Source organism: Meriones unguiculatus, chromosome 3 (genome assembly GCF_030254825.1).
Source record: "Meriones unguiculatus strain TT.TT164.6M chromosome 3, Bangor_MerUng_6.1, whole genome shotgun sequence".
Taxonomy (NCBI): domain Eukaryota; kingdom Metazoa; phylum Chordata; class Mammalia; order Rodentia; family Muridae; genus Meriones; species Meriones unguiculatus.
The window spans coordinates 135,684,466-135,702,413 of NC_083351.1; the positions used below are offsets into that span (position 1 = coordinate 135,684,466).

Sequence of the window (17,948 nt, forward strand, 5' to 3'; positions counted from 1 at the left end):
CTGAAGAGTTGATACATAGCAGACTGAAGAGTTGATACATATTAAACTGTTTGTGCACCTCACAAGCACTATGTCAATTCGCTTGGCCTTCACAACAATCTCACAACATAGAGACTTGTTTCCCCATCTTATACCTAGAGAAGAAAGAGACCTAAAGAGCCTGTTATCTGGGCAAAAACTTAACAGGCAATCCCAGGCTTGAGTCATTCCGGAAGCTGCTCTCTGACGGCTGTCAACAGGAAGGCCAGAAAACAGGAGTCAATGCGGATGGCACAGGCTCCTCCATGCACTTGTGAGCACACATTGGGTTTGTTGAGTTCCATCTGTCTGCTAGGCTGGATGGATCTCACCCACCCCAAGCCAGATTCCTTTGTCCTGGAGTTTGTAATCCCCGTTCCTCACTTAGGGCCCAAGATAGAACCACAAGGTGATTCAGAGGCAGAGGCGGGAATGCTGCGGTAAAAAAACTTGGCAGAAGTAGACTCCCTTGGACATTTGACTATCTACCCTCACCCTCCTCAGGCCTGGTGATCATTTTTGGTGCCTGACATCTGAGCGTTAGAGAAATGGCCTTCCAACAAGATCATTCTCCACTCCAGGCACCTTCCCCCACCACCCTACATGGATGGCAAGCAAGTGTTGATCTCCTGTGGCAGAGCGCTAGCAGGGCCCAGCTATTGTCTTATGAAGAGCAGCCCCCTGAGCTCTGATTCTCCTGGTTAATTTTAGCTTGCTAGCTGCACATTGGGTAGGTAACTCACCCGAACTGAATGCCTGTGGGGAGGGTTTGTGGTGTTCTGAAGAAGCAGCAATTTTCCTAACAATCGGCCCAAACTGTCTTTGTTGATCAGTTTGTTCTCTGTGGCGCGTGCAGGCTGCCTCTTCAGGAAACCTGTTATTAAAGTCTCATTATCCAGGCGAGACAGACCTGGTAGAGAACTGATTACCTTGCCCCAGCTTTCCGCATGACAGATCAGCCCCAGCCTTCCCACACACACCCCGCCCAGAGAGACAAGGGTGAATCATGGCCTATTCAGTATCACTCATGGCTCTCCGCTGCTTCCACTCTGTGAAGAGTACTTCTCATGCTAGCGTGGCTGATTGACTAACTCCAGTCCCTTCCCCCTGTGAGCTAAGAGCCAAAAGGGAAGACAAAGAAAAGAGGCAGCCTGGGCTGCAGGAACCAGAGGACAGTTTGCCTGAAATCAAGCTTCTGTGATGATCAAGCAGACCAACAGGGCAAACGAGGCTTGTTCAGGGAAATCGATAAATACCTTCATTCAGTGGGCGGAGGCCTTTGGAGCTGCTAGGGCTCTGTATGCTCCCAGCCAACACAGAGCACACAGCAGCAGCTGGCTTACAGCCTGACAGCATTCTCCAAAGCACCTTCTTGTTCATCTTCCTAGCAGCTGAGCAGCAAAGCACCAGTGTGTCCATCTCGTAGTTGAGCAAACTGAGGCCCCCACCAGGCTCTGCAACCTGTTTAAACACACACATATGTAGTGTGTGTGTTAGAGAGACTTGGAGCCTGATTCGCATCTCTGCTTTCTCCACCTATCTCCTACAAGCCTTCTGTGATTGTCACAGCTGAGGAACGCTGGCAACCTGTGCAGCCAGGGGGGTGAGAGGAGGCTGGAGAGCCAGTGGCCACCACCCTTGGCAACAAGGAACCTCAGATGTGGCCCTAGAGCTGTCAGTTGCCAGTGGGGGCTTTTGTGATTAGCTTTGCCGTAGATACCAACAAATCAGCTCAAGGTCTTTCTTCCTGCAAGGCAGCTCCAACCGATGATGAGAAGGAGGGTAGACCTTTTGCCCCCTGACCTTCGTCTTGTGACTTCTGCAAATTCTAGGCAGTGGTCTGGGCACCTGGGCTCAAACCTGCAATCCCAGTGCTTAAGAGGCTGAGGCAAAAGGATGGCCATGAATTCAAGGCCAGGCTAGGCTACTGTGAGAGACCCTGTCTCTAGTAATTAAATAAATAAATAAATACATACATACATACATACATACATACATAATGAATGGCTATTGAGATATCATTGCAGGACACAGGACACTGGGGTAGCTCCAAGGCCTGAGCCCTCAGCAGTGTTGTCACAAGTCTGTGATCCCAGCACTTGGAAGGTGGAGGCAATAGAATCAGGTTCGAGCCACCAGATCTGGCTACATATTGAGTTCAAAGCCAGCCTGGACTACTCGAGACTGTCCCCAGGTTATTATTTCTTGTTGGCGGTATGGTTTGAACTTGAATGTGCCCCACCTGCAGACTCATGTGTCTGTGGAGCTGTGCTATGGGGGTCTTTAGGAAATGGAGCCTAGTTGGAGAAAGTGGGTCACTGAAGGCAGGCCTGGGCTTCTCTGAGCCCCTGTCTGCTCCCTGACCACTGAGACTGGAGCAAACAGCCTCATTCGCCTGCTGCCATGATGTGTCCACCGGATAACTCCTCAAGTCATGAGTCAAAATGCAACTTCCATCCCTTAAGCTGCTTCTTGTTGGGAATCTGATCAAATGGACAAGGAAGGTTCTTAGTGCGTCCACTAAGGTTCACCGAATCATGCTCTTTTCCTTTGGCTTACTGTGCTTTTCAACATTCAGGAGCAAATTTCTGTGTGGTTGGATCTCTTGGTGTTTGCATGTTTGTATTAATGAAGCTTTCCCCAAGCCAAGATCATCTAGTAAATTCTCAGCAACATCATATGCTCGTTTTGGTCATAGACCATTTTAACTCTTCAATTCCACTCAGAACTTATCTATTCATATTGAGTCGGTCTAGACAAAGCATGGTATCATAACTCACAGCTTAGCCTGGATAGTCTGGCATACATTAGCCAGTAAGGCCCTCCCTGCCTGTAAGAGTAGCAAACCCCAGTCTATTTACAGTTAGTACACTGGGCATTCTAGTGGGCTGGGCTGGGTCCACAACAAAGCCCAGTGACTACTGGGGCTCTAGCTGCCCTGACTTGGTCAGTCAGCCCACCTTTTCTCTGAAAGAGGGGCTATTGCTTCAGCCCACCCTGCCTCCTGCAAAGAGGAGACAGAGCCACAACTTTTCCTCAGGAGCCTGGAAGAAGCTATTGCAATCTGGCTTAAGACCCCTTCCTGGCCAGTCAGTCCTGGATGTCTATCCCTTGTGGGGCCTAAGTGGAAATTCAAAGGTCAGTCCTTCCATGGTAGAAGGGCTGTCAAGTAAGCATGCACTCAGAGCTTCCCTGGGCTGGGGTCTGAGTGAAACTGAGGAGACACTTTAGAGACCACATTGTAAACATGCTTTTACCAGAACATCATCTGCTAAACGGGCCTGCTCGGCCTTTTTCTGGTTACAGACAGAATGCTTCCATGAAGGGACTAGGAACAATAGAGAAGGGCTCAGAGGAAAACCTCAGGATGAGAAACCATACATGTAGATCTGAGCCCATCTTCCCTAACTGAAGCCACTGGACAGGGATGGGCCTGCTTTTATTCCATATGACCTCATTGGTATCAGCCAGAGAGACCTGAGGGGAGATCCAGGGTAAGGAAGGGAAAGTGAGTTTGGGTGAAACATCTCCCTGTCACAAGTACTAGCCACTGCTTTTATTGTTCAGGACAAGTGCTTGGCGCTTGTCACGGGCTCCCATGGGGAGGGAACAGCTGTGGAAGACATGGGGCAAGGCTGCCTCCTTCCAGTTTAGGATCTGGGGCTCATCGGGGGCTTTGGATGCTATGGCACTGTTCCTTTCCACGAGGAGATAACAGATTAATTCCTTCATGCTGGAGATGGTACCTTGGTAAATCTTCAACACAACGAATGCCACGTTTTCACATAAAATGGATTCAACATCTTGTATAAGGAGACCATTTTCCCTTTCTGGAACAGCAGTGGGAGCCAGAGCTCTGCAGTCACGGCTGCGTACCCAGTCTTCACTTCAAGCCCTGCTGCTGAGCCAGCTCTGGTGATGTATGCCTTCAATCCCAGCTGTCTGAAGGCAGAGGCACAGGCAGGCACAGGCAGATCTGTTGGGGTCTGAAGGCAGCCTCATCTATGTAGTGAGATCCAGGCCAGCCAAGGCTACATACTGAGACCCTGTCTCAAATCAAACAAACAAACAGAAACCCTGCTAGTGAGTTTCTGACTGTTTTAAACTCACAGCTTCAAAGGAAGTACTAGACAAGCAGTAGCAATGGGACCAAACACCAGCTTCTCAGACTCTGAGGTGCACAGGGAAGGAGCCACACAGAAGGCTGTGCACACTAGCCCCACCCCCGCATTCTCACATGCAGGAGAACTGTAAATTCATGCAAGTCAACAGTGGATTTTTAACCCAAGTTGAGAGACTAGCATTTTTGTACATTTTCTCAAATAAATTTCAGCGCTTTAAAAACACTGATAGATGGTGGGGTGAGCTCTAGTTAATCCTGGCTGTTTGTGGGTGAGTGTTGAAAATCTGAAATGTTAAGGGGAGGAAAAAGAAAAGTCCTGTCTTATAATGGCACTGAAAATTTGGATGCAGTCTAGAAAGCTGAACTTTATGTCCGTAATACACAAGCGTATTCCAAGCCATCCAAACACAAGCCAGCTTTTTTATTGGATTTTATGTAATAAGCCTGATATGAAGTCACAGCCGGAAGGTTAGGACTGAGATGTGCTTTGGGGTTGAAAGCACTATCTTCAAAAGGTCAAAGAGCAGTGTGCTGAAGGCCAGGTCTCCCTGGACCACTCTTGGCACGTGTGAGGCACCTACCAGAGGTGGACCTGCAGATTTAGAACCCTGTGGACATTTCCCCCAGCCTTTTTCCTGACCAACCCACCCTGGTCTTCATTTATGTGACTGGCCTCAGGTAATGATTTAGGATAAACACAAGCCTGCCACCAGGTGTCATGAGGCCCCCAAGGGCCAGATAGCAATGCCAGCTCGGTGCGTTGGACATGGGTCATGGGCAGGCTCTGCAGCCTGAGAAAAGTTGCTGTGAGTCCACTGAAGAAACAACGTGCTTTCTGAGGATGATGAGCAAACATTTGTCCTGTGTTTAATTTTAGCTGTCTGATTAATTATAGCAGGATAAAAACGATATATCAAGCCAGGAGCCCCAGCAAAATTGAATTTTAAAAGGAAGACATTGCCCTGTAAGAGTCTTTCCAAGTCTTCTTGGAAGTCTGAGTGTCTCATTTCACAATGTAGGCATCAGCAGTGCAGCCCAGCAAAATTCTGGGCCGGGGGGTGGAGGGGACCGTGAATGCCTGGTAATGAAGGGGCAGCTTTCATTTGAAGGATGGGAACCAGTTCAAGCTGCATGAAAGGACTGTGTGTTTCCTTGTAGAGTTGAAGAAAGCTTTAAAACCTTGTTTTGGTCCATATTTGGCCTCTCTGAGGTGATCTCGGTGGTGCTGAAGTACGACCACAAGTTCATCGAGAACATTGGCTATGTGCTGTACGGCGTTTACAACGTAACCATGGTGGTTGTGCTGCTAAACATGCTGATAGCCATGATCAACAACTCCTACCAGGAAATCGAGGTAAGCCAGCCCAGCGCTCGCCCACCCTTGGCTCAGCATGGCTTCCGAAAAGAGGGTGGTGGCAGCGGACCCAAATGTGTCACATGTGAAGCTGGGACAGTAACAGATAGCCTTCCCAGAGCACACTGAACAGATTCTGACTGTCTGCCACATGGCTCTGCTGTCACCAGCACACGGAAGGGCCCAGTGAGAGCAGAAGGAAGCAGGACCGTTCATCATTCAGATAGCATGCGGGCAGTCCTGGCACATCAGAATGGCTGTGTGCCCTTTCCCCGTCTGCCTGTCCTGTGCTTCCTGTGAAGAGCCTGCTGTGTGCCAAGCCTTTACTGAGCATCAGCGCCACAGTGATGATGCAGACAAGTCCCCGCCCCCAAGGAGCTCATAAGCCAATGGGAAAAACAGACTGGAGGGGGTGGGGCAATGGGGAAATGGCTTAGCAGATACAGTGCTGGACCTGAATCTAGATCCCCAGAACCTATGTAAAAAGCCAGGCATGGTGCCATATGTCTGTAATCCCAGCTCTGGGAAGCAAAAGCAACAGGATCTTGGGAGCTCTCAGGTCAGCCAGCCTAGGCAGTCAGTGAGACACCATATATATATATATATATATATATATATATATATATATATATATATATATTCGTACACTCATATATCCATGCATACACATCTCCCCTACACATATGCACATGCAAAAACAAATAAAAACAGGTAAGGGCTGGTGAGACAGCTCAGCACGTAAAGGTGCTGGCTGTGCAGTCCTGGCAACCTGAGTTCAATCCCCAGAACTCATGTAAAGGTGGAAAGAAACAACTAACTGCACAGAGTCGTCCTTTGTCCTCCACACGTGTTCCATAGCACATGCATCTCCACGTCACACACAATACAGTAATAAACAAGTTTTTAGTGTTAAGAAGCCAGCTAAGCCAGTCATCAAGTCACCGTGCTCAGGGGTCAATGCAGTCAGGCCTAGAAGAGGCAAAGCAAAGGCAGAAACTGGCTGGGAAACCTGGGGCCATTTACAGATGAAAACCGCTTTTCGGGAAAGATAACAGAGGCCAAAAGAAAGCATCAAGGCCGTGGTTGAGGCCCAGAGCACCCGCCCAGTATGCACCAGGCCTTGGGTGTGATCCCCAGTAGTGGTGGGAAAAGGGGGAGGTGGAAAGGCAGGAGAAAGAAGATACTTTAAAAAAAAGAAAGAAAGAAAGAAAGAAAGAAAGAAAGAAAGAAAGAAAGAAAGAAAGAAAGAAAGAAAGAAATTGGAGATACAGCTCAGTGGCAGCATTTTCACAGCCATAGCCCAATCCCCAGCACTGCCAGAAAACAAGAAGTATCAATGGATGCTTTATTAGGATCTAAAATACACAAACCAGGAGCAATTGGTCACAGTCTTCTTTAGAACATCAAGAAATGAAAAGTAACACAAATGAGTGATAACAGGAGCCAGGTTACGTTGATGGCGATGAATCTGAAAAGGGGGTATTGTACCGCTTAGTTACAAAGAAAGGAAAGCATGGTGGGATGGGCACGAGTTTGGCTCAGTGGATAAAGGAGCTTGTGGCCAAGCCTGATGACCTGAGTTCAGTCCCAGCACCCATGGGGCAAAAAGAGAACTGACTTCTGAGAATTCTTCTCTGATTTCCACACATCCACATGGCATGCGCACACCCGCACACGTATGCACACAAAATAATAACAAGCAAATGCAATACCGTTCTTAAAAGATGAGTGTGCACTCAGCACTCGGACGCTAAGGCCGGAAGATGAGGCCTGTGCTGCACAGCAAGACTGTGTCTCAAAAACAAGCAAACAGAAGCCATGAAGACTTTAGCTACATGATGGTGGTGAAGACCTCCATTAACAGAAAAGCCAACTCAGAAAAGCCAGCTCAGGTTCAGAACAATGTAAACAGTGCTCGGTGCTGTGGGGGAGTGGTCGGAGGGGAGTGCACACTCATGCCCCTGTGTGATTGTACATGTGTTTGGTTTGGAGAGGGGAAAAAAAAAACCTTCTCAAGAAGACCATAGGAAAGGTGTGACTGGGCCTGGAACACTCCAACTCACTGGGCCAGCTCAGTGAATAGGAGTGTGTGCAGACACTGGAGTTCAGTCCCCAGCACCCAGGGGCTCTCATGCCACACACACACACACACACACACACACACACTTTTAAGAAGAAGAAGAGGAGGAGAAGGAGAAGAAGAAGAAGAAAAAATAAAAAGAATTAGCCCATTGGGCTGCCTGTCTGTTAACTGATAGAATAGGGGGAGCTGGTAATTGTCAGGGTCCCTTTCATTGTATACCTTCTTATGCTTTGTAAGTTAGGGAGAAAATCCTCAGATATTATTAAATGAAAAATGCAAGTTGTATTTCTCTGAATACAAACAGTCAAATCTCCCGTTTACATGATGATACAAATACAGATATTCAAGGGGAAAAGATGGAAAAGGACTGCCAAGGATGGGGCCACAGTCATCCTGTGGGGCAGAGATAGGAAGCAGAGAGGAGGCTCAGTCAGGGCCTTTGACATTTGCTGTCAAACCCTATGCGTAAACAATAAGAATCTTCCATATTTTTCATATAGGAAAATAAAGAACTTAATTTATTGTGGATTTTACACGAAAAAAAAGGTAAAATCAGACTGTGTGGCTTAAACATGAGGTGTTTATTTCCTCATAGTTCTAGAAGAGCGAGATGTCCAGGCAGATGGTTTCCTGTGAGGCTGCCCTCCCTGGCATGTGAACAGCAGCCTTCCAGCTGTGTCCTGGCATGGGGTTTTCTACCAATCCTGCTTGATCAATCCTGCCCTTACAACCTCATTTAACCTCCAGCACCTTTTAAAAAGGTTCTGTCTACAAATATGTTCATATCCCAGAGTGGAGGGGTTAGGGCTGCAGCAGATGAGATTTCAAAGGATTCTGCTCATTCCTACCATAAATAACATACTCTCTCGGAAAGATCATTCCAGACTACAGGATCTGCATGTTTTAGGACAGAGAGGGTCAGACAGTGTGGTATGTTCAGTGCCACCGGAGCACACTGGACAAGGGAGGCTGCAGGAAGTAGGGGGCTGGCCCTGAAGCTTCAGCTGCCCATCTCCTCAGCACCTCACCCACCCCACTCCCTGGGAAATGCCACACCCACTGTCAGGATGGACCAGTGACGTCTTTTTAAGAAGTTTTATGTTTGGTTTCCTATGCAACTGAGCTGTAGCCAACTAGTCCTCCCATCTTTCTGGGCCTCAGTTTCCCTCAGTGTAAGAAAAGGCAAATGGTGCTTGAACAAAATTCTGGAGTCTTTATATTTCCTGCCCAGAGATTTCTAACACACATATCAAGCTGTGGTCCTCATAGCTGTGGCCTCAGATGGTTAGCAGAGCGATGCCCACTGGGTGCAGACTAGGCAAACTCATAGCTTATGGTGTCAACAGGCTGCTATCTGAGGTGGGAAGCACACTGTGGCCTAACCCTCCTCTGTGGGCCAGCTCAGAGCTACTGTGCCCACCTGCCTCAGTGAGCCATGAACCCTGGGGCAATTCCTGGGGTACTCAAGACCACATCTGGCTGTGGTGAATGAATATCCTTCTTCGAGGACACTTTGATTCATGTGAGATCCTGAGCATCCTTCTGAGAATCCACAGGCTCCCCTGCCCCTGCCCATCCTCCATCCATCCACTTCCTCCATCTAGGCCAGTCCTGGCTCTCTGAGGAGCCACCCTGTCTGCATCCTCACCGTCCTGCTCTCCACCTAATCTTTTGTGTCAGCATTTAAATGAGTTCCCACCTTGATCACAAAGAAGTTTTTAAAGATGAGAAAGGCCTGTGTCCACTGGACCCTCTCACAGCTCTCGCCACCCGTGGGTCACACTTACCAGCATGTCTCCCACTACTGCCCCGCACCCATTCTCCACTCTGCCTCCATCCCCCAAGCTGGCTGAGAACTGTTCAGCAGGCCGGAGAGCACAGGGTAGAATATTTTCTCTGTGGCCGAAAGCTGACAGCAAGGTTCGTGTCCAGCTATGGAGATGAAAGATCTCTGTAGTCAGGGTCTGGCGTGGCTGAATGTCCTTCACGCACACTCCCTTTAGTTCTGTGAGCCACCTATGAAGCAAGTAACTATTATGCTATTCCCATTTCATAAATAAGGCAACTGAGGTCCAGAATGGCTAAGTCAAATGCCACAGCTTCACGACTAGTCAGGGCCATGGTGAGGACTTGAACCCACGCGGGTTTCAGTATTCTTAGCAATATAGCACCCCTCCTCTTGGTTCCAGTCTCCCTGTTATACCAGGAGTGACCCCCGTTCTCACAGAGCTTCTAGTGTACAAGATCCATGTGTCAAGTCCCAGCGTAGACAGGTCAAATGCAGAGCCTCAGCAACAGAAAGCAAAGGACAGCCTATTGGCTGTGAGCTTGTACCCTAGCGGTCCACCCCAGCAGCTCACATAGGCACATCCTTCACAGGCTCACAGTGCTTTGGTGTGTACCCACTGCCAACGGGTAAACACAGCCATGAGTCCTGTCCTGTGATCTGCTGATCTGCTCTAACACTGTAGATCGGTCCACCATGCTCTCCCTGGGCTCAGATGTCATCGCAGCCTTTAACATGTGTGACTCATCCCTTGTTCCACAGGAAGACGCTGACGTGGAGTGGAAATTTGCTCGAGCAAAGCTCTGGCTTTCCTACTTTGATGAAGGAAGAACTCTACCTGCTCCTTTTAACCTAGTGCCAAGTCCTAAATCTTTTTATTATCTCATCATGAAAATCAAGATGTGCCTCATAAAGCTCTGTAAATCTAAGGCCAAAAGCTGTGAAAATGACCTTGAAATGGGCATGCTGAACTCCAAATTCAGGGTAGGTAGGCTCTGGTTTATGGGATGAGAAAAGACAGGGGGACTTGGGGCTTGGGGAGGAGTGTTTGATTCCTCTGACAGCTGCCCCTGGAAAAAAGCAAGCCAGCTCTGAGGGGCTATTGCCATGCACAGTCTCCTGGGCCCCAGGAGAATGCCCCCAAATCCTCTAGAGAGATGCTTTGAGTTCAGGCTGCCTGCCGTCTGGAAAGATATGACCCCAGCGGGTAGTTCTTAACCTCCCTAACACTGCGACCCTGTAATACAATTTCTCACGTCATGGTGACCCCAACCATAAAATTGTTTCTGTTGCTACTCTATAGCTGTAATTTTGCCACTGTAATGAATTGTAAGGTAAATATATGATAGGCAGATGGTCTTGGGCAACCCGTGTGAAAGGCTGTTTGACCTGGAAAGGGGTTGTGACCCACAGGTTGAGAACCACTGCCCTAGGGCCTGTGGAGGTAGAGCAGCTTTTTGCAGAAAGTGACCAGAGGCCGCTCTGAGAACAGAACTCCCTGCCCACTCTCTCCCACTTCTGCCACCTCAGTGTTCACTGCGCAGCAGAACCTCTGAGGGGTTCTCGAGGAAAGACACAAAGCTCAGGGCTTCCTTGACCACACGGGCCAACAACAGTCTGTTTCTATGACAATCCTACAAAAACTCAGTTCCCAGGAGCAACACTGTAGGAAGCCACTTCCAAGTCCATTTCCAGAAGGTCCCTGCACACTGGCCGTGTGTGTGGACCTTATTCAAGTCCTGTATGAATGTATGTTTGTATGTTTGTATGTGCATATGTATGCTTATATGTATGTATGTATGTATGCATATATGTGTTTTTCTCTCTTCGCTCCAGAAGACCCGCTACCAGGCTGGCATGAGGAATTCTGAAAACCTGACAGCAAACAGCACTTTCAGCAAGCCCACCAGATACCAGGTAAGCACCCTCACCTAGGTGTGGGCAGAAGTAGATGGCAGCAACGGGTTCAGTCACATGACTGTGTGGACACAGAGCACAGCTGCCTTTAGAGCAACTGCTGTGTGGCAGGTGCTATACTGTATGACAGGATGCAGACAGGGCTCATTACCTTAGTGGCACCTCCAGGCCACTTAGAGGGAGAGACAAATCACACACACACACACACACACACACACACACACACACACGGATAACATATGGCATCAAACTGATAGAAGCCTCATGAAACAAAGAATGAGGTTAAAATGGGAGAAAACCAGGAAGGCCTGGCTGGAGGGGCATCCTCATGGAGAGGAGAGTTGGCCAACTCCTCAGCCAGGAAAAGGAGACAACCATGGGACCTTCTAGGAAAAAGGGGTGTATCCACCAAGGTCTCGAGCTGCTGATGGGCCGGAAGGAAGGCAAAGACCCGCCACCCAGGATGGGGACAGTACCACATGTTCTCTAAGAAGGACCAGGAGAGAGGCCAACTGTGCGGGGGATGGAGATGCTGACACGGCTTTAGCCATCAGGCAGGACACAGTGAGGAGGATGCCTGTGCCTGGTGTTCAGATACAAGGGATGGTGGTTTCAGGGATGGGGTGTGAGTGGGCAGTGAGGAAAAGCAAACACACACTAGGTACTTTCTGGGCATATAGTAGGACCTGGTGGGGGTGGCACAGGGAAGGAATAGCACCACTGACTCCCAACGTCCTAAGTGGCCACGTGGATCATGGGAGCATCCCTGAACACCTGTCCTTAGACTGCCAGCCTGCAGATACAGATGCTGCTGCAGAATCCTGAACAAGCCCTCCAGGCTTGCAATCCTCGTGTCCCTTTTGGAAGCCAGGGCTAAATCTTTGTCCAGTTTCCTGAGCGAGCACTAATGAATAGCAACCACAGGCTGGCTGTTAGAACCTGCGGGCCTTCTTCCCTGCCTTCCACTCCCTGCCAGCATAATTTCTCCTGGCTGTAATGTGATCCCCTTGGGCTGAGGTGAGAAGGTGACATGTCCCTGGTGCCACCTTCCCACAAGGAGCTCTTTCAGGCCTGGCGTCTTCCAGACACAGGTCTCTAGTTGGATCGCCTCGTCCGGGTTTCAGAAGCCAGCTGTGCAGTGAAGAGGACTTAATTGTACAATTAAGAAACAGCTCAGCCTTCAAAGCACTTACAGTTTTATCAGATGACATGAGCTCAAAATTGGCAATGGGCAAATCTCGAAATGTAATCGTGTGTAGACTGGAGACCGCCCAGCTTGATCTGTTCTGAGCGCTTTTACAGGCTAACTCCTCTGACCAGGGGAAGGCTCCCACTGGTCAGCTTCCCAGAGAAGAGAGTAGATTTGCTGTGTTGCTGAGGAGGTCTAAGCTCCGAACAGAAACTTGGGTCTTGGGCTGAGCAGCTGCCGAGATGAAGAAGGACCCCATGTGAACGTCCTGCACCCAGAGGAAGCCAAGTCTGCCTCCTCCCCTCATCTGCCTGCCCACCAGCATCACAGCTCAGGCTGCCCAGCCTTAAATCTCCCAAGAACCCCTGCTGCGGTGACAGGTTGGCTGGTGCTCAGCCTCAGGCTAGGGATGACCTTGGGAAGCTTTGCTCTCTTGTATTTTGTCAGATTGGAGAGAAAAAGCCCCAGACTACTTATTCAAGTAGTCAGCACAGAAAAGCTCAAAGGCCCTGGGAAAGGGGCTGAGGGACAGCAGGGCCTCTGAGGAAATCCTGCTTTCTGCACCTGGGCCCTCTGGACCAGCTGGGCTGTATGTCTAGGCATCTTTTTGAGCTGCAGTCATCTATTGAGGATCTAAATTAATTTTTCGATGACATCAAAGGACATCTGGAAGCACGCTGGTCACTCATAGTGTCCTTATCCCCAGACTCTGACAAATTTTACAGAGACGAGAGCTGAGTCCCCATACACGTCTCTCTCACCACACACCGTCCAGGCACAAGCCTGTCATTCCTCCTCCTGGTGCTTCCCCAGGGTTCCCTCAGCCCCTGCCATGCTGGAGCTTGGCAGTCTCTTGAGCGGAAACTGTCTGAACCTTCAAGCCAGCATGAGAACAAGGAGCTGGAGGGCCCTTGAGCAGTGTCCTGTTGCCAGCAGCAATGGGCAAAGGCAGAGGATGGATTTGAGGGTGTTCTGAGCTCACTGGATCCTTGAAGGCCACAGGCTTCTGCCCTGCAGCAGTTTGCATGTGTGCAGAGACCCTGCAGCCCTCAGTGTCTCTCCCCATGGTGGCCAGCTCACTGAGAGCACTTTCTGTCAGCCTTACATGGTGGTTGTGGCAGAAATCCTGTAGAAGCTCAGGAAAACAGCACACATTGGTCTATCGCCGGAGTCCCTGAGCCTGACACCTTGAGAGTTCCCTGGTGGGTGGTATTCTCTGTTTTAAGCTTTTCAGTCCTTCTTCTCTGTGTGGTCAAGAAAGACAGCTCCTGCAGACTGCAGGGGCCGCCAGGCAGTATGACTTGCTAGTTTCCCTCACACTGGCTGCTTGCTTTGGTTAGGTCTTTTCCATCCCGGGCTCTCAGGCCTTAGAGACCAAACAATGGATGAACCATGCTGTTGGTGAGATGGCCTAAGTGCACCTCCTCTCAGAGTTGTCTTGTGTCCTGTTCCAAGAGTCTGTTAGGGGTAAAGACCCCAAATACATACTCTCTAACTGGAGCATTTCTCTATGATACAGCATAAAAGCCTCACCCTACATACACTGCAAAATCCAGGCACAGTCCACCATCCAAACAGACCTTAGTCTTCATGACACTGTGTCTCCTTCCAATGGGTTGTGTGGGAGGAAGGGGGTTAATTTTGTTGTTGTTTGGGGCAGTGGTTTGACTGGTTTGGTTTTTTTTTTGTTTGTTTTGTTTTGTTTTGTTTTGTTTTGTTTTGTTTTGTTGAGACAGGGTCTCATGTAACCCAAGCTGGCTTTGAGCTTGCTTTGCAGCTGAGGCTAGCCTTGAACGCCTATCCATCCTGCCTCCACTTTCCAAGTGCTGGGCCCACCACCTGGCATGTGGCATGTATTACAACACCTGGCTCCAGTAGGGCAGGTGGCATCTTTCTGTTCGCCTTGTAGCCGGCCTTTGCTGTGAGACAAAACTAGCAGATGTTACAGGCAAGCTTCTGGTGACAGTGTCTCACAGCCGCGACTGTCATACGGGGTTTCTGCTGAGCACTGTGTTATCCACCGTGTTCCCTGGGGGGACAACACCACTTCCGTCTGGCTCTGCCTCATTCTCCCCTTTCAATACACAGTATGTGTTCTCTTCCTTGTCTGTGTTCTTCCTCCTGCTCCTCCTCCTCTTCCTTCTCCTCCTCATCATCAAGGAAGAGGCTTGTGAGCTGGAGCTCACCAATTTGAAACGGAGCTTAGCAGGCACGTTTTGGAGTGATCCTAAGCATAGCCCTTGGGATGATTTTAGAGACTGAGTTTAACAGTATGACTCAATCCAGAAAAAAACAGATACTAACTACTAACTCAGAAGGACTGTGGTAACTTCTGCACCCACACAAAATGTATCATTCACCCCAGGCTCTGCCTTGTCGTCTTCCATCATGAACAGCAAGACTCCATCACTCCTGAGTCCAGAAGTGGAGAAGCCATTTGCTTGCTTCACTGAGAACAGGCTCTCCCTGTGTGGCCCAGACCTGGACCTGGCCTAGTAACTCACTGTCCTCCTGTCTCAAACTCCTCAGGCTTATCGTGAAGCCACCAGGGACACTTAATTATTGAGGGTTGCCTTCAAAGGCAGCTAACTAGCTTTCACTTGGGCCAACCTAAAAATGTGCAGTACACAAATGTTCAGCATTTCTTAGAATAGCAGACACATAGATAACTGCCATTTTCTTCAGTGAGACCCATTTAAGGACAGTTTTTAATTTTGTGTTTGTTTGGTTTATTTTTTACTGAAGGTACCAAGGGGTAGGTACACATTTCTGTAATGTAGATAACCTAGTTCAAGGACTGGAAGAATGTACCAGATGCTTCAGACACTGCTGTGCTAATACCCACCTCATGGGGATGAGCAGCTCCCACTGTCCTCACCATAGAGCCATGGGGAGGTGAACCCACAGGTACAGGCAGAAGCAGGCTCACTGGCCTGACTCAGTGCACCCAGGCCATGGGTGAAAGAAACTAAGCCCATTACAAGTAAAACCTTGGGACCACAATCTGGAGACATCTCCCTGGCAGGGTGATCCCAGCTGAGGGCATGGAGAGACCCATCAACGGCCAGGAAGATGAGCTGGTGCCTCCAGCACTTCACGTGCAACTCAGCTCCTCTTTCCTCCTGACCGCAGAGAATTCGGGACCGAGTCCAGGTCCACTCCAGGCTTCTGGACTCCAGGAGACGCTGCGTGTCCTCCTGATTCTAGGCGTGGTCAGTGAACCGACTACTGGAGAGGGCAGCACCGGAGAGCTGGGATCTTGGCCCCTCTCTTCCATGCTGCTCGTCTCTTAAGAGTCAGAAATCAGCATTTGAAATATTTTTAACCTCTGTGATTTCACAGGATCCCTGGAACAACTAGCTGACAAAATCCAAAGTTCAGCTTCTCCGGGCTTCCTGACAGTCAGCACTATTCTGGGTGTCCCTTAAATGTGGTTCACTTAAGGAATACTTACCTGAAAGCTATCTGGAAGCTAGGGGCCAAAGCCTACCTCCACTGTACCCCCAGTTGGGGGTACAGCAGCAGGCCTGTGGGCATCTGGGGAAGTGGTCTCTCCATCAAGGCCCAGCTGAGAGTGCAGCTGATACTGGCAGCAGCATTCCAAGGCACAGAGGACTTCCTCCAGCCTGACCCTGGCTGCTGTCATGAGCAGCACACAATCATGGCCACTGTCACTCAGGGCTGCAGTTGCCTGACTGACCTGATAAGACTTCCCAGAATTCTGTCTGGCCAGAGCAACATTGGGCCTAGGACCTCAAGCAGAGCCATGAATCTAAGTTGGTTCTCCTTCCGTCTCTCCTTCAGTTGGCTTCCTGTCAGTGGGTAGTGTCCTGTTCTTACCTCCAGGGAGGTAGGAAGGCTAAGCATAGCTCTGCCAGGTGCCTCCACTCCACAGAGCACCCTGGGAGCACAGGAGCCTGCTAGTGCCCAGTGCTGACCCTTGGGTCTCATGAGAGAATGAGACCTTGTTGGCCGCATTGACTCCAAATCCTTCTGTTTCTCATTTCAGAAAATCATGAAACGGCTCATAAAAAGATATGTGCTGAAGGCCCAGGTGGACAGAGAAAATGATGAAGTCAATGAAGGTATGTGAGGGCCCGAAAGTAGTTTTACTCACAGGTCAGGGGTCATCCGTGGTCCCCTTAGGCTGAGACTGTGGCTTAGTTTGGGTTCTGTGTTCCTTCTGGAGAACTCCTTGCTCTTTGGTGCGAGCAGATGTGTTGCTGTGAGGTGGGGAGACCAAGGCTTACATCTCCTCACCGCAGCAGCAGTTGGTCCACCCTGGGCTTTCTGTACTTGATCCACCTCTGAGCCTCCACCCTCCCTTACCACCCCCTCTCTGTCTGTCATCTCCACCCTGCCCAGTCTCCTTCCTACCTCCCCTCATGAGGATGTATATGATTAGAGTGGCTTCTGGATCATCCAGGAGATCACCCTAAGCCAGCTGATTGGCACCGCTTCCACATCACCCAAGCTTCTGTTTGCTGTGTGACATAACTTACTCTCAGGCCAGCCACTAGCAATGACCCTGTGGACATCATGGAGGTGTGGTTCTGCTTCTCAGTGATGGCAGTTGGCTTCAAGCTCTTTGAATTCTGGGTAGCCTAGCATCCCATCATTCATACCTTCTTGTGTGGGCCTATATGCAAAAGGGTCGGCCTGTACCCCATTTTCAGAACCTGCCACCGGCCCAGTCCCAGCTGCCTGTTGTGTCCCTGTCCCAAGTTCTTTGACAACAGCAGTGTTTCTCCAAGGACCTTCCTCTTCGGTGTCAGCTGGTTAAAGCGCAGAGCCCAGCCTAGCGTACCCCACATCTGTGGCAGAGCCTGGGGTCTACACATTAGATAAGAGCATCAGGTGTTTTGCATCACACTGGACCTCCTATTCATACAATGCTCACTGTTTGAGTTCTATTTCAGTCTAATTTAAGTAGGTGCCTTAGATCAGTTCATTAGCCATGCCGCACGCACCCAGGATGAAGATTTGGAAGACCCTTGTCCACGACCCTGCCTCCCCTCATGTGGGCCACTGAGTGACCCTTTCCCTTATCTTGGGGTACCCAGCATACAGGCTGCAAAATGGCAATGTGAGAGCTTAGCTGTTGAGCAGACAGTGCTTCGAGGCTGAGCAGCAGCCCCACCTCTCCTTGTGGGCCCCAATTATGAGACCACGGGGTGCCACATCAGCCAGCCCCAAGCGGTGTATGGCTGTGATGGACGTGAAGGTAGCTGATACAGAATTTGGGGGCACGTACCCAGCTGTCATTTTAACTTGAATGATACCATGAGCCTGGGGCTTGGTGAAGCACCCTAATAAAAACAGGAGGTATAATTCTGGGCGTAGGAGCTCTGCTCTTTATATATTTAAGCACACTGCATAAGAGATAGGAGTGATACAGCCAGGAGCAGTAGAGTCCTGCCAGAATTAAATCTGGTGTCTAAAATATGACAGAAGAACCTTTCTCTTCTCCTTTGTGCT

General features: G+C 49.6%; 1 protein-coding gene across 3 annotated transcripts in view; it reads left to right on the top strand.

Annotated features, from left to right (window-relative positions):
* Trpc7 (transient receptor potential cation channel subfamily C member 7) overlaps window positions 1-17,948 on the top strand; it is a 117,409-nt gene that overhangs the window by 98,030 nt on the left and 1,431 nt on the right. For 2 of the 3 annotated variants that reach the window (XM_021650830.2, XM_060380588.1), the window contains 4 exons: window positions 5,300-5,495; window positions 10,127-10,348; window positions 11,201-11,281; window positions 16,480-16,555. In XM_021650830.2, the coding sequence (XP_021506505.1) occupies window positions 5,300-5,495; window positions 10,127-10,348; window positions 11,201-11,281; window positions 16,480-16,555 (575 nt within the window). The remainder of the gene's footprint in view (window positions 1-5,299; window positions 5,496-10,126; window positions 10,349-11,200; window positions 11,282-16,479; window positions 16,556-17,948) is intronic. The other variant, XM_021650831.2, reaches the window with a different exon arrangement.